The sequence below is a fragment of the Meles meles genome, chromosome 5 (assembly GCF_922984935.1).
Source record: "Meles meles chromosome 5, mMelMel3.1 paternal haplotype, whole genome shotgun sequence".
NCBI lineage: Eukaryota > Metazoa > Chordata > Mammalia > Carnivora > Mustelidae > Meles > Meles meles.
In genome coordinates, this window is record NC_060070.1 from 113,372,506 (window position 1) to 113,398,836 (window position 26,331).

The 26,331-nt window shown below is 37.8% G+C and overlaps 1 protein-coding gene across 5 annotated transcripts in view; it reads left to right on the forward strand.

The window, feature by feature from the left end:
- ADGRB3 (adhesion G protein-coupled receptor B3) overlaps window positions 1–26,331 on the forward strand; it is a 743,702-nt gene that overhangs the window by 694,084 nt on the left and 23,287 nt on the right. For all 5 annotated transcript variants that reach the window (XM_046006643.1, XM_046006639.1, XM_046006644.1 and 2 more), the window contains 4 exons: window positions 5,458–5,553; window positions 7,019–7,058; window positions 11,548–12,191; window positions 24,349–24,384. In XM_046006643.1, coding sequence (XP_045862599.1) covers window positions 5,458–5,553; window positions 7,019–7,058; window positions 11,548–12,191; window positions 24,349–24,384 — 816 coding nt within the window. The remainder of the gene's footprint in view (window positions 1–5,457; window positions 5,554–7,018; window positions 7,059–11,547; window positions 12,192–24,348; window positions 24,385–26,331) is intronic.

Here is a 26,331-nt window from a genome sequence, read left to right on the forward strand (position 1 = left end):
ATTTTATCAGAACAGAGAATGGAAAGCATGAAGAGTGCCTTTAAATAGGAACATGGATGTGACATACACGAGCAAGCATCGTATGCTTCTATTCCTATGTACTTACTCCCAGAAATCTCCAGCCTCCCTTATTGCATTTCTTATAAATCCTACCTCTCCCTCCAGATGAGGCTTTCCTGACCTGAGCATAATCACAATTATATTATGAATATTTTCACCAGTCTTAATCTGCACCTGTGGTTCTCCAAACCCAGGCAGAGATCTAGGAACTTTAACCAGAGCATGAAATCAGACGAGTAAAGTGGCATCCGTGACCAAATTGGGACACGGAGTGCATGGCAGAGATTGGCAAACTCAGGCATGTCTGCCAGGTGGCATCCAACCCGGGCTTGCTTTACTTAAAATTATTCTGAGTATCTGGCCACAAGGATAGGCAAATCCCCCTTCCCACTCCTCCGGGTTCCCTGGGATCCCATCTTGCAAAACTGTTAAACTGGTGGCAGTAAGTTGAATGTGTCTGGAATAGAGGTTTCAAATAAATATAAGAATAAAGGTCAGAATTAAGTTTTCATTTTCTGCCTTGAAATGGGTGGCATGAGGCTAAAATTAAGTATCTTCTGTAAAGACCTTAGTGGGGGTGTCTGACATAGACCTTCCCTTCCTCCTTTTCTCATTTGCATGCTAAAGAAACGGTGCTCCATTTTTTCAGATCATATATGTGACATGTCCTCTAGGGAAGCTTACTGTTACCCCCAAAACTGGTACAAAACAAGGTAAAAAGCTGCAACAGTTTTGAGAGTGGTAGATCCTTTAGGTGTTCAAAAATTCCAGTAGACGAAAGTCATTAGGACTGAAATTTAGGAGTAAAGTCCCATTTTTCCTTCCCTATAAAGCAAAGGACAAACCATTTTTATTTCCTTTGCTATCAGAGAAGTCATGTAATACTTTCATAATGTGAAGTCATTTGTGTTATTTATGTCAGCTGGCATAATACACATGAAATTGAGAATAATCTTCCTGGTTCATTTAATGATTAAATTATATGGAATTTGATATGATTAAAAAGAGCTGAGTCATTTATTTCATATGAATCAATAGAAACAATAGTAGACATTAGATCCAGGAAAAAAATAGAATGCATAAGAACCCCCCCCCCAACAAGCTAACAATCTCAAGTAATTATAAGAATGAAACTTAATTTCTTTGCTTGTCTTAAAATGATCCTCACGAATAGAAAATCAAGAATAACTGGAGGTAAAATTGCCTTCTTAAAAGATAAAGATTTGGGGTCTGAGCTGCTTGGTAGCTAAATCCAGAGCCCGTTTCAAACAGTGCAGCTCTTGCCGTGAGGTTTCTCTCAATTGCAACGCTGCCAAGCACTGCTCGGTGCTCTTCCCCAGCAATCTCTAAATCTGGCACCAACTTTCACAGTGACACTCTGCCAGCTGCCTTCAGAGTGAGGACCAACCGAGAAGCTCTGGGCTTGCGTTCCTGAGAGGAGGCAGACCGCCGTTCTGTGGGGGGTGGGGGGACACTGAAGCGAGACACACCCTGGCAAACATCTTTGAATTCATGCCTCACCCAGGAAACCATCCACAATAAAAGGGTGTGTGGGTTTGCAGGGGTTTTTAGAGCAGCCCCGGCAGGACCCAGATGGGATAACTTTGGTGGTGCCCCTGATGGATACTTGCAGAAGACAGCCTTGATACCTTATTCCTTTCCCCTCACCTTGTTTTGGACATTCCTTTTTTTTTTTAATTTCACAACATGACATCAGATTTCCTTAAAGTGCCCCAAATAGTCAGAGACTGTTTACATACCTGTTCTTTGCTACTCCCCCAATACTTTTTAACCCTTGTCTGGCTGTCAGTTAAGGTTAAAGACCTACTGGAAGAGTGTTGTAAGAAGAGGACATTTTGGAGGCTAGATTTTAATTGTGCCATAATATGTCAGACATTTAATTGTTCAAGACAAGTTTATTAAAAACTGTATTTACTGGGATGCCTGGGTGGCTCTGCCAGTTGGGTGTCTGCCTTTGGCTCAGGTTATGATGATCCCAGAGTCCTGGGATTGAGTCCCGCACCGGGCTCCTTGCTCAGCAGGGAGCCAGCTTCTCCCTCTGCTCTGCCTGCCACTCCCCCAGCTTGTGCTCTCTCTGACACATAAACAAAAATCTTCAAAAAATAAATAAACAAAAATTGTGTTTCCTGGTCTTGTGTAAGTTTTTAAAAAAAAAATATTACAAGAGTTATATAAAATTTTTTAAATTAAATTGCTACCTAAAATAAGTGGCTTGTTCTCCGCAAACAGTTAAGTCAGGTGAATGAGTTTAAATGATAAATATGTGAATCTTCTAACAATTGTTTTTCTTCAATCTTAACTACAAGGCGAGAAACACCGAAACTAGTATTGTCCTGCAGTGTAAATATGACAATTGGCACAGAAGATTTTAATATCGGGATGGGATAGCCAAATATAGATTCTGTCTTTATTTTTTATGCTTTCTTGTTGTCTAGAATTAAGGTCCTTGCAGACTTGCTTTTTAAAAAATTCCAGTTGTTCTCCACTAGTACAATTCACATCGATTCACCAAAGATAGATAAGTCTTTTTGTTTACTTGATAGAAAATTCAATTAATTATCAAAATGTTTCCAAATAGCTACAGATAAATTTTCCAGGTACTGTCTCTCCCGAAACCCTTTTTTCTGTGATGAGGAATATGCCTTATGAAATCTAGCCTAATCATTCCTCCCTGACTGTGTTGGACAAATATTTAAGGCTAATTCATCTAGATTGCCTGAATACATTTTTAAGATTTTGTAAAAATCAAACAGAGCATTCGGAAAATCAAGTAGAATTTTTCCTGCAAAGCTCTCTGCGTTAGAAGTAACAGAAGCACTGAAAGTGTCAGAGAATCTAGCCCTTAAATTATGGCATTTATATGACTATTAAAGTGACTTTGAATTTACTGGAGAATTTTTATGCTTTTCTGTTTTATGTTTCTTCCGAATAGCATTGACTGATTCACAAAGCTGACATCATTCTCTAGGGTAGAAATGCCCTTAATCCATAACATATTTGGGAATTTGGGAATTTTGAAGTATTGATTTTGTATGTGTATGTTATGAAAAAGAGATTTCTTTTTTGTCTCCTTTAAGCGATAGGGTAGTAGATTTTGAAGGGAAACTTCGCAGAAGTTGCTTTTCCATATTTCATTATCAGACAAAAATATCTGACAGCTAGACTCTGAAGGTCTGAAAATAGAGTGGTAACGTGGACCAGTTAAATTAATGTTTGGTATTACCAAGTGCCATTTTCCTATGTTAGATATGCTAGTATTTAGAAATAGATTTGAAAAAATTTTTCATGTGACAAGCTCCTGGAAGGCAGTATTTCTAACATATGGTTTAGCTACCTTTATAAATTATGTTTCTTATCAGTCACCTTGGGGCACAAACAGAAAATTAGCACATATCTATTTTTCTGAGGTTAATTCTTTGGACTTTCTCTTTTTTCTTTCTTAGTGTTTTTCCCCAATGCAAATTTCTGTGTAGCAAACAGTGATCATCTGACAAACACTAGACTCATTACCAATTTTTGATTATTAATGTGTCACTCATGACTCATAGCTATTACTTCTTAACCTAAAAAGGAGGATCCTGAAAGTACTTGCATCTAAAGAATCTAACTTTCCCATGTCATGAGTCCTTCAAGGGAGAAGCTGGAAGGTTGAGTTCTAAATATTTATCTAGTTCTTCAGGAAAAGATGATGAGACTAGATTTCCCTGAGCTTATACTTGTATTGATGTGTTTTTTTTTTTTTGTTGGTTTTTTTTAAGATTTTATTTATTTATTTGGTAGATAGAGATCACAAGTAGGCAGAGAGGCAGGCAGAGAGAGAGGAGGAAGCAGGCTCCCGCTGAGCAGAGAGCCCGATGTGGGGCTCGATCCCAGGACCCTGGGATCATGACCTGAGCGAAAGGCAGAGGCTTTAACCCACTGAGCCACCCAGGAGCCCCTGTATTGATGTTTTTGAAGGAGGAAAGAAGAAATTATCTTGCTTATTAATAGCAGGCAACTCCTCACTCTTTTTTGCTAGTAAATCTCAGGTTTAGAAATACGAGAAGCCGAGGACAGAAAAGAGGTGAGAGAGTGTCGAGTCCCTCCCCCACTCCCTGAATTCACAGACATAGTGGCCGCATCACCAGAATTAGAACCTGAGGTGGAGAAAAAGAGGTAGACAGAGTCTCCTTACTGTACTGGTTGGCCAGGGCTCTGTGGTGGTGACTAAACCCCATGTCACTTTCCACATCTTGCAATGATAACTTAGGACATGGGTGAGAGGGCTCGGTTTTCTTCTGGCCAATACGTACACTGTACACATCTCACAGCAAAACAGTGACAGGATATTTTATGTCCGTGCTTTTCAGAAGTAAAGACCGTTCATTATGTGTTTACTTTGGTTGTCTGTGTGACGACGCTTTGGTAAAAACGGGATATGCAACATCATGTCTGCTTTGTTTTTTAATCCAATAAAACAGATCATAATAAACTAGATGGAGAATATCAATCTTGTGAAGTCAAAACAACAAAATAGGAAAATGACCTTGTCATTGACTGGGATAAGAAGCTACTTGTGATAATGCCTATCAATAGCTTGTTAGGAGCCTAATGAGCCACAGGAAGTGGGAAGGACACGTTACTGTGACGGCATCATGTGATCAGAATAACTATCCATTGATTTATGTGTTTGCTATTCATCGATTCATGTTTAGTCACTTAATAAAGGATTTAATGTACTTCAAATTTCCTTATGATATGTGTTTCTTGACTCAGAATCCAATTATGAATGCTTATGAGGGAAATTTGTCTTTGCAAAGTGATCTTCTTCCCTTTATTTTTTTTTAAGACGGCCAGGAAAAGAGTCTTTCATTAACTTTTTATTTCGTTGTGTTTTGCTTTTACACCAGGGCACATGGTACTTGAAGGGAGACGAGAAATAGTTGCTCCAATATGATCCCTTCCATGAGACATAAAGGGAAAATCCCAAATCAGTTCCAGTCAAAAGATCATGGAGTTATTTCAATTCTGTGATGTATAAAGCTATTACGAAGATTATGCTGTAGCAAATAGGAAATCCCCCTTGAAAGACACACACATTGTTTGTAACAGTGAAAATAAATCTGCCTTCTGGCAAGAATTACTGAGTTTTCAGCCAGACGCAGCCCTGGTGAGAACTGAGGAGTTCCCAGCCCCTCCCCCTACAGATGATGGCGAGTGATAGATGTGGTTGGCATAAAGTCCAGGGATACTAGCGTATGTATTAAGAAGTAAGCAAAATGGGTATTAGATATAAAACAATGATAGTTATCATTTCTCAGTTGATTGCCAATATAGACAATATCGGGTCATTACCCAGAGAGAAGAAAATTGATGGGTTTCTGCTCCCCCCTACAGGTTCAGGATGCATTTAGATGCCGATTGAGAAACTGTCAGGACCCGATCAATGCTGATTCTTCAAGTTCTTTCCCTAATGGGCATGCTCAAATAATGGTGAGCTTTTATTTTCCTTCTGACTGTTGATTAATTCAAGATTTGTGACAGGAATAAACAAAATATTCTTACTATTAAAATAGTATCCAAGTCCCATGTCGAGTGACTTTGGCTTTAGTTCATGAAGATATTTAGAGCTATCAGATAAGCATTCCGTCTGGAATGCTTAGGAGTCCTGGATCTGTTATGGGCCCCCTGGTGTGTTGAGTGTGGGGTTTCTGTGCAACACCAGAGAGTATTTTCATCCCTGCACAGAATGAGGGATAACAGTTTGTCCACAGGAACATGTTTGTTTACAGACCGGAACACTATGGACCTGCACTTCTGGTCGTAAAGCAGTGGTTCTCAGCCTTGTCTGTGCGTTAGAATCTGCACTCCAGACCAGTGAAATCAGAATGTCTGGGGTGGGAACCCCAGGTATTGGCGGTTCCAATATGCAGCCTCAGATTAGAACCACTGCCCTAAGGCAGAAGGGTATGGCCACAATGCCAATTAAAGGTCAATCATTGTACTGGACTGCTGAGATTAAGGGCTCCTATAGGCAAAAGCACTTTGATGTCTTTTAGAAATGATATAAGATGTAAACTATGACTCATTAAAAACAGGGCTTAAATAGAGACTTCTTTTATCATATATTCAATTTATTATGAGTGTTTTTGGATTACACAATATAAAATAGTCGAAAGGATATACTAATAACTAAGGCTTGGGAAGGAATTACCAATTCTCTATTAAAATAAATAGATAAATACTGAAATTTTGAATTTAAAATATTAAAATAAATTTTAAAAATTCTAAATAATATCTTCCAGTATATGACTAGAAGAATTTAATTAAGACAGGCTAATTTAATTTTGTCATTTAAAAAAAATTAACTGATCTGTTTGGGGGTAATAAAGGGATGAAAGTGAACTCTAGCAGGTTGTAGACCAGATTAATGTTGTTTAATCTTCAATTTTAATTCCCAAATCTCCAAGACTTTTGTCAATTTGAATGAAAATGGATCATTAGAAGAGCCTAGTTTGACTATTAAAGGTTTGACAAAGCTATCTTATATGATACTACATTATAAACAGTATACTCAAAGTGAATACTTTATAAAAAACAAAGACATTTATTTAAGTATGTTCATAATAATACACATTATTTGTGTGTGTGTGGTTTAAGAAATTGTCTTGAAGCTCTATCCTCTTATAGATGGTGTCAGTCTCCTGACTGAAGATGACAGTGGGTAGTGTATTGCTTTATTAAAATTGTATGCCAGTTTTCTACTGCTTTAATTCAACATTTGGTCTCTAAGAACAGGCTTGAAAACAATTTGATTATTCCTCAAGAAACTTCTTTTGCACAAAACAATAATCTAGGACTGCCTAGTCAGGTATCTGTAAACTTTAATCTAGTTAGTAAAAGTCACTCGTGGTCTTCATTAAAGGTTGATTCTATGCCTTATGATTTGTTGTTACAGACAGACTTTGAAAAGGATGTAGACATTGCTTGTCGATCAGGTAAGAATATTTGGATTTTGAAAATATCATTAGGGAAGTGAAATCACTTTTATGATTTTGATCTTAATGAAAATGCCACAGTTTACACATCACATATTCATGTGGATGAATAAATAGAATCTTTCAAAGGGAAAGCATTGTAATAGCAGAATGTGGTAGAGGGGGAGGAATGGGGGGTGAAGGGAGAATGAGGATTGACAGAGAAACTAAGAATGGTTCATAGGAAGCACACTGACAACGGGAAAGCATGGACTTGGAGACCTAAGACTTCTATTCCACTGCTTCCTGGTTGTCAGGGGTAAGACCAGTCAGTTTGGCCTCTGTGTGCCTCACTTTCATCGTCTGTGGACTATGGGTTGTTGCCAGGATGAAATACATTGTGTGTGTTTGTGTATATTGTAGCTGCTGCCATTGCTACCTGCTTAGCAGAGCCCAGAAGAAACCGTGCAGTGCTCTCTGCTTTAGAGAGCTAGGGTCCCATGGATGGTGTCCCTTATGGTTATCCTCAACCTGGGGCTAAATTTTCACCAGGAGTCGATGACTCAAGAGTTTCAAAGGAAACTACGTGTTCCATTTTTCGGATAATTCCAGTTGTTGCAAATGTTTCTGTATATTGAGATATAGTAATATACCTTATTTTACGTTGTATTCATTGACTTTAGTGCTGCCTTCTAAAATTAGAGTGGCTATCTACTTTATCCAAATATCCAGATGTTTGGAAGCAAATCCCACTTAGTCCAGTCCAAGCCCTTTTTCTCCAGACTAAACAAACCATGGTTCCTCATTCATTGCTCAGAGTATCCTCCCAGGCAGGCACGGTGCCCATGGAGCCTCCAGTCTGTCAGTAGATTTTAAATTATGGTGCCCAAATGTACACACTTATTCAGCATTTCTCACACTTGGCTCTTTACTTATATTAATGTTCTCTACATTTGCATTTCATTTCATAACAACTGGCGCTGTTACTACTGTCACCTTGTCAAGACTTCTTGTAGTTGTCAGGACTTTACCAGTAGAGGATGAGGTAAAAGTTCTGGGTTTTTTCCTTGAAGAAAAATCTGGCCTTGCATTTATCTCTGTTTGCTATTTTGCTAGTTTCAGGTTAGCATTCTCTCCATTTGAAATTTTTTGGCCATTGAAGTTTAAATAGAATACCTTCTAAATATTTATTCAAACGGTCAGTCAGGGAGTTGGATGGGAAGAGAATGGGTGTAGAACCCTGCTGTGTTCAGTAGGGCACCTCCCACCACCCTTTAAGTATACTTTCCAGATTCACCTCATAACCATGAAACATCTTTTCAGGTTGTAAGATCCCAGAGTTATCATAATCACAAGAACATGAGAGACTAAGTTCATAGTCTTATTTCTGAATTCAGTGAAAATACTCTGTGTAGCGTATGGTCATAGCAGAGCAGTAGAATAACTATCATAACTTGGCAACCCACGTTGGGTCTGGGGGTAGGGGATTAGGACTCACTCTTTCTTATGGAATATCTAACAAAATATTGCTAAGAAACAGCCTCATTAGTGTTTTGTTTCCAAAGTCTGCCATTTCTGTTTTTGGACAACTGATAAAACGTTTTCCCTTGCTCTGTGTGCTTTCAATAATTTCTCAAAGATCACTGGCTATGGCGCCATGTTCTACATCTGTGTTCTAAGATGGATGTGATCTGTCTGGGTTCCAGAAGCCCGAGTTTCTTTAAAAATAATTAGTTATTCATTTAATTCCTATTTCCCAACATTTAGTTTAGCTTCCTTTCAGCCTTTTCTGGTGTACCCTTTATAGTTGTCCTTGATAGAGAACCAGGAGAGAAACAAACTAGTTTTATCTAGACCAACCTTGTTAGCATCATCTCGGAACCTGTTCGAAGTGTGCACTTTCAGGCCCTACCCCAGATCTACTGTGGGGCGGGGTACAGTTTTCCGTGTTCTTGCCAGCTGTCCCGGTACTCTAATGCATGCTGATGTTGGAAAACCGCTGTACTAGACCATCCTCCCCAAGCCTTGGTCTTATCCATCAGTATTCACGTGCTCTCTTGTTAAGTTACCCTTTTCCCCCAGACTTCATGCATTCTGGGATATAGTGTTCCTGAACCATTATTTTGTTGGAAAATATTCTTGTAATTTTCTTTTTTCTTTTTGTCTGTGCCCCTTTTAACTCAGCTCATCAGGAATTTGCCTCAAATTTTCCCTAGAGGTTTCTGTTCAGTTCAGTTTTAAAGTTTCAATTCATGGACTCCAAGTAATCTTCCTCTAAATTTGGTTGAAATTCACTTTCCCAAAGGGTGAAATACGTATCTGATTATGCAAAATACTTAGGTGCTTTTTGTTTTGCTGTGCTGTATGTATGTTTTGCCTTTTACAATACAATTAATTTCTCGTAAAAGTCCCATCACTTTAACATCATGTTTGTAATGTGTAGGTGGTATGCTTTTGTTTATTTTTCCATTTGAAATTTGGATATCCATTTTAAGCAAGTCTAAGAGGCAGAAATCTCTCTCATATGGAGTAGACACACTTCATAAGGACTGTCTTTCCTCAAATATTTAAGATACACAATTTTTCAGTAAAAATGGCTGTATCATGTCATAAAAATATGGGAACTATAACTACAAATCATATTAATTGATATAAAGCTAAATGAATTTTGCACAAATGCAGATTATAAAATCAATATTCAGTACAAAAATTTCCTTTATAGTTTCTAATACATTCATAAAAGTGTAAAGCTATATATGCCGACCAGTTCCCATAACTTGCCTTTAAATTGTACTGCTATAAATTTTGGATTCGTTTTTACATGCAGTTAAAGATTAAAATTATTCTTCCCTGAATTTGGAGATTTTTTAAAGTATTTTATTTAAAGTGTCATTAAGTCTATTAATTTAACATACTTTGCTCCTTAATGTTTTTATGTAAATTTTTCCTGGCAACCACAGTTCATTACTGATCTGAGGTTGGGAAGTAACTTTTTTAAACTGAATTATTCTACATTTTTGTATAATAAATACAAGAATTTACAACCAAATGTGGATTAATAAAAATTTATATGAAGATACAGATTTAATGTGATTGTTAGTGTCTGAAATAAAGAGACCTAATACAATAATTAAATACAGTATCTCTAAAGAAAAAGATATTACATGAATGATGTGTTTTTTTTTTGAATGATGCATGTTTTGAAATAATTTTGAAGGCTTCTCTTCTTTGTAGTCAGGAAAGACGTAATCTTCTGGTTTTTAACCTCTGCTTTAATGAATAATCATTATGGTGCTATTTGAAAATTGGATAAAAATGGGTAAGTTTCAATATATCTGCAACTTTTCATGAGGAAACAATGAACCAAATATTTTACAGTCATCTCTGCCTAATGAAATTTTCAATGACAATTGCTCTGCCTTGTAGGTAGAACAACATTAAGTGCACACATTGAGCCAACCTACAGTGCTCTTCTGTGTGTTTTCAATACCAAAATTACCAAGAGTATTTTTCAGAATTTCATTCTTTCCTACCTCAAAACTGACATCTGTTTACAACTAAGCATGTTTCAAGTCATTCTGCTGCTATTACCCATAATGTGTGACATTCTTCTTAGATAGAGACAGGAGAAAAATGATAAAATACATTTTAATTAAAAATTCTGAATTCTTTCATTGGTTTGTTTTTGTTTGGCTTGGTTTATGTTTTCATTTCTTCCCCTCTCTTACTACAAGTCATTATGCATTTTCAATTTTTCTAAGTCATTATTTTGCAGGCTTAAAATTAAACTGAGTTTTCAGAGGCTCATACGGTTTTTTCCTGCTTAAAGTCAGTGGCAATTTTAACACTCTCCCCCCACCCCAGGGGCATTCGAGCATATGGATTGATCTTGTGAAGAAATTCTTTTTTTTTCTCCACATGGAACTGAAGATGATAAAAACTTTTGTACCCTGTATCTACCTTGACCATATGGACTTCATAGATGAATGCTCATTAATTTTCAATATGCATAATGTTGGAGGAATTTCTAATGTAGTATGATGAAATTCTCATTGATTACCTCTTTCAAGAAGTATTTTAATGAATAGAACTTATAGAATTCCTTAGGGGAAGAGCCTTTGAGAAAAATTCAAATTTATGTGAATTTATCCATGATTTCATAAAACTCTTTATAAAAGACTGGTGGAGAAACTTCTCTGGTGTCTGCCTTTCCCCTGAAAAGCTATGCAGAGTTGTTTAAGAATAGGGTATGGAGATTTTTGAAAGTCCATTAATCAATTTCCAGATGTGTTTAGCTATGGACTGCTGGAGATCTATAAAAGCATATCAGAATCAATAAAGAGTGATTGAGTAATCTGGACCATTCACAAGCAATAGATATGTAATTTTTTTAATATTATTTTTTAATTTGATTAAAGATATTGTTTCATAGAGCGATGGCAGACTGCAGTAATGAAAAGCTAAAATCTCACTAATTCTCTTCTGTGAATTTTTGTTTCCTAATTTACAGTTCTTCATAAGGATATCGGTCCTTGCCGAGCGGCAACAATAACAGGAACGCTCTCTAGGATTTCTCTAAACGATGACGAAGAAGAAAAGGGAACAAACCCTGAAGGGCTAAGCTATTCCACACTGCCTGGAAACGTCATTTCCAAAGTCATTATCCAGCAACCCACAGGTATGCACATGCCCATGAGTATGAATGAGCTGGGCAATCAGTGTTTGAAAAAAGAGAACAGTGAATTGCGAAGAACTGTGTACTTATGTACAGATGACAATTTGAGAGGAGCTGATATGGACATGGTCCATCCTCAAGAAAGAATGATGGAAAGTGACTATATCGTGATGCCCAGAAGTTCTGTAAATACTCAGCCATCAATGAAAGAGGAAAGCAAAATGAATATTGGCATGGAAACCTTGCCACATGAAAGGTTATTGCACTACAAAGTGAATCCCGAATTCAACATGAATCCCCCTGTAATGGACCAGTTCAATATGAACTTAGATCAACACCTTGCACCCCAGGAACATATGCAGAATTTGCCCTTTGAGCCTCGCACAGCTGTGAAGAACTTCATGGCCTCTGAGTTGGATGATAATGCAGGACTATCAAGAAGTGAAACTGGGTCAACGATATCAATGAGTTCGTTAGAGGTAAGCAACGGAATAAGCCTTTCCTTGATACTTGAAATATTTGATATTTGAGAAGTTGATCCATAGACACTGGATGGAAGGAGAAATGTCACATTACCTTTTGCAGTTAGGTACCATACAAAAATTTTTGGCATGTTGGGGTTAAGATTCTAGACATATTTTTCCCCCCAGTAGTACATCAGAATGCTCTTTCTCACGATCATGTTTTGAAAAGGGGAGCGCTCTATGTTTAAAAGGATATGAATCAAAATTCTTTCATAATGGGAATCAAGTAAAGCACTCATAAAGGAAAAAATAGAAGATCCTCCTGATGTTTCTCAGGTACCAGAGATCCTTTTGGTGGTGAAAGTAGTTCCTGGATGGCGTTACAAACTTAAACCAAAGTCTGGATTTTCTGTTTGAGGGCATCCATTAAAAATAAAAAAAAATTGGAATGTTTCTGTGGAGTCTTCCATTACACTGATTATAAACTCTACTTTTATGTTAGATCGATATCTTTCAGAGTAAGTGTTTTGCTCTCCACTCTTGTAGAATGATGACCACTAAAATTTTTTATCTTAAATTGTGAGCTCTCAGGAGGGATGTACATTAATCAGATTAAGAATCAGGACTCTGGGGTGCCTGGGTGGCTCAGTGGGTTAAGCCTCTGCCTTCAGCTCAGGTCATGACCTCAGGGTCCTGGGATCGAGCCCCACGTCAGGCTCTCTGCTCAGCAGGGAGCCTGCTCCCCCCTCTCTCTCTGTCTGCCTCTCTGCCTACTTGTAATCTCTCTCTGTCAGATAAATAAATAAAATCTTTAAAAAAAAAAAAAGAATCAGGACTCTGAGGTCCAACCACATGGCTTTTCTATAAAAGCAAATTCTCCTCGGCTTCTTTTCAACTCATAAAATGAAATACAGAGTAATCAACTGTTATCAATATCATTCATCTTATATTACAATTAATCAAGTAAGACCTAAGAAATGTGTGTTTTTTTTGTTGATATGTTCCATGTTACTGTTTTATCTGTGACTTTTATATCTTGTACCTTGAAACTTCGCTATAAACCTACTGCTGATATATTACGTATTTTAGTATACAATGCAATACATGTACTCTTTTACATGATTTTTAATATGATAGGTCATTTCATAAGACACTACTAAGAGAAAGACACTATAACTTGTCACTTACACTTTTCATCAGAAATATGCTGATCATCATATGTTCTTGTGTTCAGAAGTGGACAGAGATAATTGTCCCTCCCTTTTCCCCACAAAGTCATTCCTTCTGCTAGGTCAGCAGGAAAAGAGATCCTGTGAGACTAGAGTAACTTGATGAATGGTGTGATTTTGAGAATTTTTTCCCAACTGGATCAAGGAACTTCTAGATGGGGATAATGGAAAATTGTATGGGATCTAGAATAAACCCCTAGATTCTAGATCAATCTTAAACAGACTAGGGTTTCTGAAAAGGATCATCCCTTACAACCAAACGCATAGGGGCAGTGAGACCAAGTTAACTGTAGAGGGGCAGGAGCTCCCACTACCCTGGGACAAAAGTGTTCTGTCCTTCTGAATTAGCAGACTCGCTACTATTTCTCTTTTTCTAACTTGTGTATCCCAGAGACTAGCAGGTCACCTCCAGTACAATCACATAAGCACAAACTACCAAATATGTATGCAAAATCACAAACATTTCAAAAGGATTTTCAGTGAGTATGCATGTAATAATATAACATAAGTAATCATAATTCTGATGTACTACTTGAAAATCATAATGACCATATGAGTCCTTTCTATAAAGGGGCTCTTTAAAATGTGCTCAAGGGGTTAGAATGGAATTGCAATAAAATATCTTATTATAAAAATGCTTTACATCGAAAAGCCTAAAAACATCGCTGGGTTTAATGTTGTACAGGTCATGTGTGCTTGAACAATAGACTACATTTCCAAGTGTTGCTCTGTTCAGTCTGTAATTTTTCCAAATCTCCATATCCTTATTATTAAGTATAAGCATCATATGTAACTGTGATTCAGCCAAAAGATCTGCATTTAAATGACTTAGAGATCATAAGATTTACATCTTAAAAAGGAAGAAAATTCAGGATTCAAAATGAAAATCCACTTCCTCATTTTCATTCTTTGAAAGAGTTTAATAGTAATTGCTTATGGTGACCATTTTAGGAGACAGCTGAAAGAGAATATATAGATGTGGGAATGAATAATAAAAATTAGCATTTATATAGCGTCTTTCATTAGTAGATCCTCAAACCACCTTAAAAACATGAATTAATTAATCTTCGCAACACCTCTGTGCAATGGATAAGTTGTTATAATCCATGAAGTAAAGTCATTTATTCAAGGTTACAGAGCAAGTGCATAGCACATCTAGGAAAAGAATCTTTCTGTCCTGATCAATTTTGTGCTGTCTAAAAGTGACAGTAATGTGTCTGGACATTAGCAGGAGAGCAATTTAAAGTTTGTTTTAACCCTTGACAGACACATGGTCTTACGGTGAATAAAGACATGAAAGGAGTAAAGTTTAGGTATACACCACTAACAGATTTTGGAGATAGGACTTTGGCCCATGAAGATAAAGCTGGTGGTGTGGCTTTCCTGATGAGCAGAATGGTGCGTTGTCAGATTGAGTTATCAGCTCTGCTAGACTGTATCTGCAGGGCCAACCAGTGAGGAAGATGATATCCTGACATTAGAGAAAGAACCAGAAGATGACGATCTCCGCAAAGAGGGGATTGATGGTAACCAGGAGGTGCCTGGAGTCTTTTAGAAGACAATGTGAAGATGCAAGTGGGTGGATATGTAGATGACATGAGGCCCAAACCATGGATCAGTTTGTGTTGTCTCCCGCTCTGAGTGAGAAGGAAGATCACAGCCACGGGAACTCCCAGCCCGGGAAGCTGCAGCAGCAGAGGAAGGCCAGGTGCCTTAGGGTCCTTTCAAGAATATTATAAAAACAATGTTTATGTGATTTCAGGAAGTTTCCTCCAGAGGAATGGGTATTCACAAACTGCCACCGTGGGAAGAGGGGTTGGGGGAAGAAGGAGGAGAAGATGAAAGCTACCGGTTGTAGCACAGAATGTGGTATGCGTAAGGAGAAGAGAAGGCAAGGAGAAACACGATTTAAGGGGAGGAAAATGAAAGCCAGAATGGGTGAGTGTGTAGAAGTGTTTATTCAAATAAGCAGGAGGCAACAGAAAGGGATGGAGGCCCCCCAGCCCTGAAGGTAGTGCCAGCAGAAAAGGCTCCAGTCTCCAGGGGAGTTTGTTTAACTAACTCCTAATTCCCGAGTATAAAAAAGTTTGATGAATGCATGAAGTTTCTTGGTGTAAAAGCTTATCCAGATTTTCTCCCTGCCTCAAAGTACCTTCTTTTTTCTTATAATGTATTATCTTCCATCTTCCAAACTGTATCCATTCTCAGAATGGGCTTGATGAGCAATTCTGAAAAGTTTAGTTTCTGAAAGATTTAGTTTCCACAACTATGTGATACTTACAATTTTAATATGGTAGAAATCCTCACATTGGCTCCAGCCCTCGATGTCCTCTAAGCAGTTTAAGGTCAAGAAGAATAAAACTGTCAGGGCTGTCTGGGTGGCTCAGTCAGTTAAGGATCTGACTCTTGATTTTGGCCCAGGTCAGGATCTTGGGGTCAGGAGATCGAACCTCACATTGGGCTTCGCGCTCAGCAGAGTGTCTGCTTGGGATTCCTTCTCCCTCTCCTTCTGCCCCCTCTAAAATAAACAAATAAATATGTTTAAAACAATTAAAAAAAAAAGAAAAATGAAACTGTCTCCAGTACTCAAATCATTCACCTTCAATTAATGAAAAGAATGTGTTGATATTTGGTGTTTATATAAAGCAAGTAACCACTGCGTGCTATGGAGCAACTGGGGAAAAGATTAAGGTATCATATAGTTCTTAAGCCATTTTGATATCTATGAAACATAGTTTAAATTTTGGATTGTGGTTCTATTTATTTTTTTTTTTTTTTAAGATTCTAGATAATGTCATTGTAAGGTCAGAATTTACTTTGAATCTTTGGAACAGTGATATTTATTCCATAGCCTGTAGCTGTTAGATCGAAATAATAAACACTTCCTTACTCAGAAATCTTCCCGGTTTGTATGTATGTCCTGGGCCTGTTTGGCACAAGGTCCATTCTTCACCCTTTTCACCGGTGTCACTCAGGGCCAGTGCAGGTTCGGTGCACTTATTCCTGAGGAAACCCGTAATGAGTAATCAGAGTTAGATTACAACACGATTTTATCAAGACCAGAAAGTTCTGCTACTCCAGCTTTTCTGACCATTTTGGTATAAACTTAACAATATATCTGAAAACGTTGTCAGATAAGTCTCCCTCAATTCATAAATGGGTAGAAAGGGATGCCATTCTAAGCTCCTTTTTTATACTCCCGTTTTCTGGACATGAATTACAGAGCTCTCACCATAATGGGTTTTAAAGGTAAAACATGTTAGCTATAATGTCACATTACAGTTGCCTCCCATAAAGCTCTTGTGAGGATCAAATTAGATAATGATGTGCAAACCCTTTGAAACTTGTAAGAAGCATTTCACATGTAAGGTTGTGTTATTATTTCATTACCATTATATCTTGAATTTCTGTGAAGAAGCTTGAATGCTACATTAAATCAATATTTACGGCTTTAGACAAAATATTATGGCCTCACTTGGGAGCTGGGAGACTGTCACTAACAGATACCATTATAAAACTGACCTTTGAACAGAAGATACTTTTTCTTTTTTACATTTTTTTTCTCACATACCTGTGCTGAAAGGAAGGCTTGCTCTTCTTTACTGGGTTTTTTTTTTTTTTTTGGTTTTTTTTTTTTTAAGATTTTATTTACTTATTTGATAGAGAGAGGGAACACAAGCAGAGGAAGTGGGAGAGGGAGAAGCAGGCTTCCTGCTGAGCAGGGACCCTGATGTGGGGCTCAATCCCAGGGCCCTGGAATCATGACCCGAGCTGAAGGTTAATGACTGAGCCACCCAGATGCTCCCTTCTTTACTGTTTTGTTTTTGCTCCTAGGTTAGGGAATTTTGTCTTTTCTGAAGGCATGCAAACAAAATCAGCTGAAATAAAAGTCATTTTTCAAAATTAATTATCCTTGGGTTTTATTTTCACAGATATTTTGAATGGATTTGGTATCAAAGATTTCTCCTTGAGTGTGTTCATGGCTCACTCCATAATAAAACTTTTAATGGTAGTCATATTGCCATTTATTAATCACTGCAATTTATTCCTTGCAGTGAATTTTCTAGTGTCTGGTCCAGTTTAATTTGAAGTGACACAAACAATGAATTATCCCCTCTGAGAAACTATTTATTACTCTAGAGGATTTAGATATGGAGAGATGCCTCAGTGCCTATACTTGCTAAGTACTCCTCTGCGTAGCTTTTTTACTCTTAAATCATCCTGAACTTTCTTCCCTTCCATTAGTGATAAGCCTGCCTTCCCCTCAATTGTCTTTTAATTGGCTGTCAGTTAATCCATTCATAATGGTTTTCTTTGTGTATTTAGTCTGTCTGCTTATCCATATTCTCCCAAAGAATGAGAAAAACAACAAAACAAAAGCAAGAAATGAGTCACATTTTGGACTTGTTTAGCTGCCGTCGTGTTACCTCCTGCAATTATTCATCAATAATTTTGTGAATTATTGGGCCAGGCCCTTTGGTAGATGCTAGGGATATAAATGTGATCAAGAGATGTGGATCCTATCCCTGTGGTGAATAAACTGTATGGAAGAGAGAACTAATTAACTGGTAACAAATGAACAATCTGTAAGTGTGTGCTAGGCTGGGTCGGGACCATGGAATGTGAGGGAGAGACTTGAGGAGAGGGTCAAAGACTCCCAAAGTGCTGTATGGAATGAAGTTAAGAAGGAATATGGCTTATGAGGCTCTGTCTGGAGGTTGAGAGGATGTTTTAGGCAAAAGAAAGTGTAATACAGAGATAGGAAGGAGTTTGGGATACTTTTCACAGGATTGGAAGTCCTGTGTAATAGCGGGTGAGCTCCTTAAGATCTCATTGGCATAGGAAGAAAAAGCCAGATTTTGGAGAGCCTTGTAAAACAATTGAAGCAAACAAGGACTGTTAAGTGAAAGATGGGCATGATTTCGCCATCCATCCATCCATCCATCCATCCATCCATCCATCCCTTTGATGGTTTGGAGGGAAAGATTAGGATTCAGTGATATTAGGAGAGGGGATAGAGCAGAAAGCTGGAGGACAGTTAGGGAGCTACTGAAGTTATCCAGACAGGACAGGAGAATGCCTTTGACCACAGACATGGTAGTGAAGATGGAGAAGAGTAGATGGATCAAGAGAGATTTCAGAGGTGGAACAGAAGCCACTTGCTGGTGAATTTGATATGCAGCGTGAGAGATGGGGGAAATGAAAGGTGACTCCTAAGCCTCTGACTGGACCAACTAGATATCTGACACTTTCTGGATGGGAAAGACATGAAGAAGAAAAGAGTGGAACTTAAAAGTGTTATTTACCACCATGGAATGAATGCTATCATCTAGGAGAGAAGATGAGAAAAAAAGAGAATTCAGGAACTCAACACTTAGAAGATAGTGAGATCAGGAAGAGCCAGCAAAGCACACTTGAGAATGAGCTACAGCAAATAGGAAGAGGAAAAGGAAAAGCTAAGATCATGTGTTTTATTGGGGAAGTGGTTAAATTTCAAAAGCTTCTGAGAGTCCAGCAAGCTAAGGACAGAAAGTTGACCTTGGAAATTGACCAGATGGAGTTCATCAGAGACTTTAAGAAGAAGAATTTGAATGGAGTGTTAAGGACAGAATACAAGTTACAATGAGTTCTAAGTGGAAAATTAGGAAAAGGAAACCACATAGAAGATCCGAAGATATTTTTGTATCCCTTACTATGACAAAAAGGATTCTTTGTATTAAGTTATTTGAAAAGTTGAGGATACAGAGACAGAGGGAATCTGTGTCTTCATAAATTATTTTAACACCACCCTGGCTTATTTTAAATTTATATCCAGCAGTCCTTCAATTGTCAACTTTATCAGAAAAATTGTTATGATTTGATCACTTTTATTAATAGATTTTCATTTTTTAAAAGATTTTATTTATTTATTTGACAGACAGAGATCACAAGTAGGCAGAGAGGCAGGCAGAGGGAGAGGGGGAAGCAGGCTCCCAGCTGAGCAGGGAGCCTGACACGGGGCTCAATCCCAGGACCCCGAGATCATGACCTGAGCTGAAGGCAGAGGCTTAACCCACTGAGCCACCCAGGCGCCCCTAGATTTTCTTTTTTTTTTTTTTAAGATGTTATTTATTTATTTGACAGAGATCACAAGCAGGTAGAGAGGCAGGCAGAGAGAGAGAGGAGGAAGCAGGCTCCCCACCAAGCAGAGAGCCCGATGTGGGGCTTGATCCCAGAACCCTGGGATCATGACCTGAGCTGAAGGCAGAGGCTTTAACCCACTGAGTCACCTAGGCGCCCCCTCTAGATTTTCATTTTTTAAATGTATAACCACTCTTTCTAACTACTTTTGTACCTTACAATAACTTCCCAACGAACTCAGAGGGACATTTGAATAAACATGTAAGTCAGTCACAGTTGCCATGAACTTGAGTACTTTCTGAAAGACTTTCCAGCATATTGCATGTATACCAAGGATAACAGAACTGAACACTCTGGTTCTTGTGACAACATGGTTTCCCAGTGCCAGATATCCTCTTTAAGATAAACTAGATTTTTGCAGTGGGAGGCACATCATGGAGGTGGAGGTCAGCTATTACGTGTTATTGTATGATTGCGGATAAAGTATCCCTTGTTCGAATGGTTTTTAAGTTATTGTAGTTAACACAATTCTTTTATATTGCCATTAGATTTTCTCTCAAGAAGTAACATGTTGAATGCTTTTTTTTTTTCTCTTTTAAATATAATTGACAAGTAAAAGTTAATCTGCTTGAACTTACTTTATGGCTAGAAAACATCTCAGTCCCACTGCTGTCAGTCTTGGATTGACTGGGTCCTCCATTGTTACTCTTGCTTAGTTCCAGTAACAATCAACAAAAGTATCACAGGCATCTTGGCTACAAAATATTACCTCTTTTATCCCTAAGCAAGTAGTGAGGGACAGTGGATAAAACCCAGGGTTTAGAGTCAGAAGACCTGAGTGTGAATCCCAGCTCATTTGCTCACTACCCAGTTTTTAAGTGAACAAGTCATTTTAACTACACTGGTCTTCAGTGTCCCTCATTCATAGAATAGATGTTAAAAAATGATACTTTCCTGACCATCCCACAGGGCAGGTAGCATGTTCAAATGTGAAAGCACTTTATAAACTATGAAAGGTTGGTACACTTGGTCAGTATTGTGGGGATATGAATTATAGGACACGAATTTTAACCTCCCATGGGCTCTTAAAATCTGCCATATTTTTCCCATTCTCTAGTTTTTTTTTTTCCATTTTATTTATTTTCTCAGCGTAACAGTATTCATTGTTTTGGCACAACACCCAGTGCTCCATGCAAAACGTGCCCTCCCTATTACCCACCACCTGTTTCTCCAACCTCCCACCCCTGACCCTTCAAAACCCTCAGGTTGTTTTTCAGAGTCCATAGTCTCTTATGGTTCGCCTCCCCTTCCAAATTTTTTTTTTTTTAATAAACATATAATGTATTTTTATCCCCAGGGGTACAGGTCTGTGAATCGCCAGGTTTACACACTTCACAGCACTCACGATAGCACATACCCTCCCCAATGTCCATAGCCCCCTCCCCCTCTCCCAATCCCACCTCCCCCCAGCAACCCCCAGTTTGTTTTGTGAGATTAAGAGTCATTTATGGTTTGTCTCCCTCCCAATCCCATCTTGTTTCATTTATTCTTCTCCTATCCCCCTAACCCCCCATGTTGCTTCTCCATGTCCTCATATCAGGGAGATCATATGATAGTTGTCTTTCTCCGACTGACTTATTTCACTAAGCATGATACGCTCTAGTTCCATCCACGTCGTCGCAAATGGCAAGATTTCATTTCTTTTGATGGCTGCATAGTATTCCATTGTGTATATATACCACATCTTCTTTATCCATTCATCTGTTGATGGACATCTAGGTTCTTTCCATAGTTTGGCTATTGTAGACATTGCTGCTATAAACATTCGGGTACACGTGCCCCTTCGGATCACTATGTTTGTATCTTTAGGGTAAATACCCAGTAGTGCAATTGCTGGGTCATAGGGTAGTTCTATTTTCAACATTTTGAGGAACCTCCATGCTGTTTTCCAGAGTGGTTGCACCAGCTTGCATTCCCACCAACAGTGGAGGAGGGTTCCCCTTTCTCCGCATCCTCGCCAGCATCTGTCATTTCCTGACTTGTTAATTTTAGCCATTCTGACTGGTGTGAGGTGATATCTCATTGTGGTTTTGATTTGTATTTCCCCCATTCTCTAGTTTTTAAGTCTTCACTGCTTATCCCCACCACCACCATCTTTAAGCTCTTTTGATTGAAATCTGTGTGCTTCATTTGTTTATTTCTTGTTCTAATCCTTCTAGGCTGCTGGTTATGATATACCTTTGTGTTAGAATTTAATTTTCACAAAATTAGATAGAAAAGAGAGAAATGGGGGGTGCCTGGGTGGCTCAGTGGGTTAAAGCCTCTGCCTTTGGCTCAGGTCATGATCTCAGGGTCCTGGGATTGAGCTCCGCATTGGGCTCTGCTCGGCAGGGAGCCTGCTTCCCTTCCTCTCCCTCTGCCTGCCTGTCTGCCTACCTGTGATCTCTGTCTGTCAAATAAATAAATAAAATCTTTTTTAAAAAAGAGAAATGTATTTATGAAAATATATCCATTTTCTTTTTCATATTTTATATCCACATAGGTGCATAGGTGACATCAGCTGTCAGTAGCAGAATCTCTTTCTGGTATTCTTCTAGGTTCCCATCTCTTGTTCTTGTTCCTAAAATATGGGGCCTGTGGTAACATGTGTCTATCAGCATTTCCACTTCTTAGGCTACACAGCTTTGCATTCAGAAACAGAGCAAGGTACAGTTGTTACGACCGTTGGCAACAGAGAACCCCTCAATGCATGCAGCAGAAGGGCCTCTTACTTGGTGGCTAGCGGACCCTTTTCCATAAGATCTTACTATTTAATTTGCAAGTGGAACGCAGAGCTCGTGATTAATGTTCTATAATAACAGCTTAAAACTGTTCCCATGTTTGCATTTTGCTGTATTAAGGGAAGAATTTTGCTTAATGTATAGTTACAAAAACGTCCTGCTGAGTCACAGCGCCAAGAAGGCAAAGCATTCAAGAGCAGAATGGAAACACTGACATTCAGTCTAGCATACGGCAGCAAAGTGTGATGCGCTACACTGGAGCCTGCTTTCTTTCCCTAGACGACACTGTTACAGAACAATAGTGGCAGGAGATGGCAAAGGAGGCCTGGGTTAAACGCTTTCCTACACACTTTTCTCCTTCTGGGATGTCACCACGGCTAGGCTACAGTGATGCTGGCGACAAGGACCTAAATGACATCAATGTGCCATTTCCATTTAATAAAGCCATCTCCTTCCTATTGCTCTCCATCATCATACTTGAAAACTGGATTCTATAATCCAGCTCCACCAAAATCAAATAATTTCAAAACTTTTAGGCTTTTTTTTTTTCTTTTTAACAAAATCTTTCTTTTAGTATATCCCCTTCTGTCTAGTAAAGTGTGCTTTGGGGAGTTGGTTACATAGGGAGGCTCTGGTTCTACAGTGATCTTGTAACTCTAGCTGCAAAAATGTAGACAGGTGGGGCGCCTGGGTGGCTCAGTGGGTTAAGCCGCTGCCTTCGGCTCAGGTCATGATCTCAGGGTCCTGGGATCGAGTCCCGCATCGGGCTCTCTGCTCAGCAGGGAGCCTGCTTCCCTCTCTCTCTCTCTCTCTGCCTGCCTCTCTGTCTACTTGTGATTTCTCTCTGTCAAATAAATAAATAAAATCTTTAAAAAAAAAATGTAGACAGGTTTTTCAGTAAACTATGTTAGCTCCTGTCTGTCTCTCCTATTTAGCAGTTACAAGAATCAACTATCGTGGGTAGGATTCCCTGATAGGTTTTTGAACTTAAGGTAAGTATTGGAATAGAAGAGAAAGAAACATTTTAAAAAGTTTATCTAAAGGTTTACATGATATTCAACTGCCTAAATATTACTTGTTTTTAATATTTATTTTTTGTTTTACTCCCACTTCCTCCTGAAATATCCAAATAAAAAAAAAAAACAAAAAACAAGCCTCATATTGGAAACTTGCTTTTGTTCTCTAAAAATTTGGAAGACCCTTTCTACATTTACCAGATATCTCCTTCAATATCAAATCCCTCTGAGCATATGCTAAGCGTACCTTTCCTATACTAATATTCAGAGTCACTTTAATTTCACTTAAGTAATATTTCCTAATTTTATCAAGCTTATTGCCTAATTATTTTATTAATACATGTTGATCTGTAACTAGAATTAGGAGCTGCTTAACAGAGTCAGAGACACAGAGGAACACTGAGATATTGACATCTACATTTACGTTTCTCTAGGGTTGGACAATCATCATTATTTTTTTATTAAATTAGAATACTTCTGCTTTTAAGAACTAGCAGTTAGGAATTTCCTATCATGGAGAATTGTCAAATACCAAAAAACCTGTGGTTGAGACATACAAAACTTTAGGACTCAGAGGGCCAGAGAGATTTTGGTAGGAATGAAGCCTGGAGATAGGCTGCTGGAAGTCTTGAGATGACTAGATGATTTTTTTGTACATAGCTTTTAATCCTTTGTGTCTCTAAAGTAAAAAACATTGTTTTGCTATAGTAGACGTAAAGTGTCCTTCAAGATTGAATGTTTTATGTGAATTTATATTAAAAAATTCTTACTGAAAAATTAGAGTTAAGAGGTCAAGATGAGAAGTACTCTGTATTTTTATATTCTTCCATTTTAAAGGAAGTTCAAAATAAGAATGAAATCACTGGGATGAAAGAGATGAAATCATAAAAATTTCAACATACTCTTCTGTGAAGGAAAACTTGTAATACAAAGATGCGCAGGACGTTTTATTGAAAATAATTTTCTTTTTATTTGAATGACTAAACATAACTTTATATTGGTTTTTCTTTTTAAAAAAATCTTACAGAGAAGAAAATCACGATATTCAGACCTTGACTTTGAGGTAAGTTTCTATGGATTTTTAAAATAATTTTAATTGCTTGAATTCAACATTGACATATAATTACTTAAACATATCACTCTGCAGTATGTAGGAGCTCTATTTTAAAAAATTAAATGAGAAGTCAAACATTTTTTATTCGAGTTCATACTGTAAAACTACTTGTAGAAAAACATTTTAACTTCTAATTGACTTAGATGTATGCTAAACTGAGATATTCCAAACAAGTAATCCATTTTATAAATACTAAGACAAATGGGCAATTTGTGGTAAGGACTGAATTTGATCAATCCACTTTGTTGTGAGGTAAGAATGTTGCTTTGTTCATTTCTCACATTTACAGCAATTATATTGGTTTTACTTCAGTAACTACCTGAAAAGAGAGCCTCTGAGAACGCTTTGGCTGGTTAGCTAGGCTTTCTCCGGAATTGCCTTGTGTACTGATTCCTGTTATTTAGGTTCTCTGTGATACATTCCAGATTCTTTTTTCCGATAGCAAGTGTTGGTTCAATGTGCTCCTGTGTTTTTAAATGCCTTTTCACAGATATAAACAAGATGAAGATGTTCATTTTCCAATTTGCATTGAATTTATATTGATGTTGTAATATCGATGCTAGAAATTACTGAAATCATACCATTTGAGGAGCTTATGCTAAGCACAAAATTAATGATGTTTGAGTGTCACATAAAAGGCACTTATGCATCTTGATAATTGGATATGATTCACAGCCCGCCGACATAATTGGATATAATACATTATAAATGTCTCTAGCATATTTGTACTGTTTTGATGCTTACATGGAACTTGATAATTTTAGTTGATATTCCTAAAATTATGGAAACCTTTTACTATACGGAAGCTCCTAAATCAATCATTTTGTGTATGTAGATGAATGTTGTGGCTCAGCAATATACATCAGGTATCAAAAGTGAGACAACTTTTTATTTACTGCATTGGTGAACACACTTTGATTTTATCCCAAGGAGAATTGGCCTTTTTTAGTAAAGCTTCAGAGTACAAGAAACAAAGTAACAGTAAAGAATCTGACCTCCATGATTATGTGGCAAAATTTCCTACTGATGCATCTCAGTTGTAGCAACCTGGCATGGGATAAAAACTTCGTTCTATTCTAAGTTTTAGGGTACAAAGAAAAAACATTGGGCAATCTTTTCTTTTTTCACTTTTTACTGCCTTGTAAGGGACAAATAATTTGTTTTCTATTCTTTAGGTTACCCAAAAATAGAGGATCATTGTGTATTTGCTTTTATGTCCTAAAAGCAGTAAGTTGTGTTAGTACAAAGAAAAGGAGGTGGGAATTAATCCATGAGGCATCAGAGACAAAATATAGTAAAAACCTAGATCTAAAATTAGGTCTCAATGCAACCAACCAAAGCTATGTAATCACAAGCTCTGAAAAGAAAACTAATCATATTGGATAACTTGGAGCATTAGAAAAACTATTCCTTTTTCATATGTTCTTTATAGAGACTGATAGCAGATTCCTTAATCAGATGCTTTTCCCCCACTGCTTAGTATCCCCAACATGTAACCGTGGTGTTACCAAAATGTTGACTGGTAATGGAAAGATGTTGCAACACAACAAGCCTGGGTAGTTAGCTCTTTAATTACTCTAGTTATCTCATGATTGCCAGAAGTATAGAATTGGGAGCAGGGGACACTTCGAGATATTACATTTTCTTTACAAACTTTTTAGTACCACTCCCCTGAGTCTGTGTGCAGCTGTAGGTATGTGGCTATCTTACAGATGGCACTCAGAAAAATTACTGCCAGCTTTAAATGATAAATTTTAATACGATATAATTGTGCTTTGTGGATGGTCCTTGGAGAAGAGTCAGAGTTGCCTCTCCTTTAAATCAGGCTGGATAAATTTTGTTTATATCAAACTACTTGCTAGTCCCCCAATTCCCATCCCATAAGCTTTACCACAC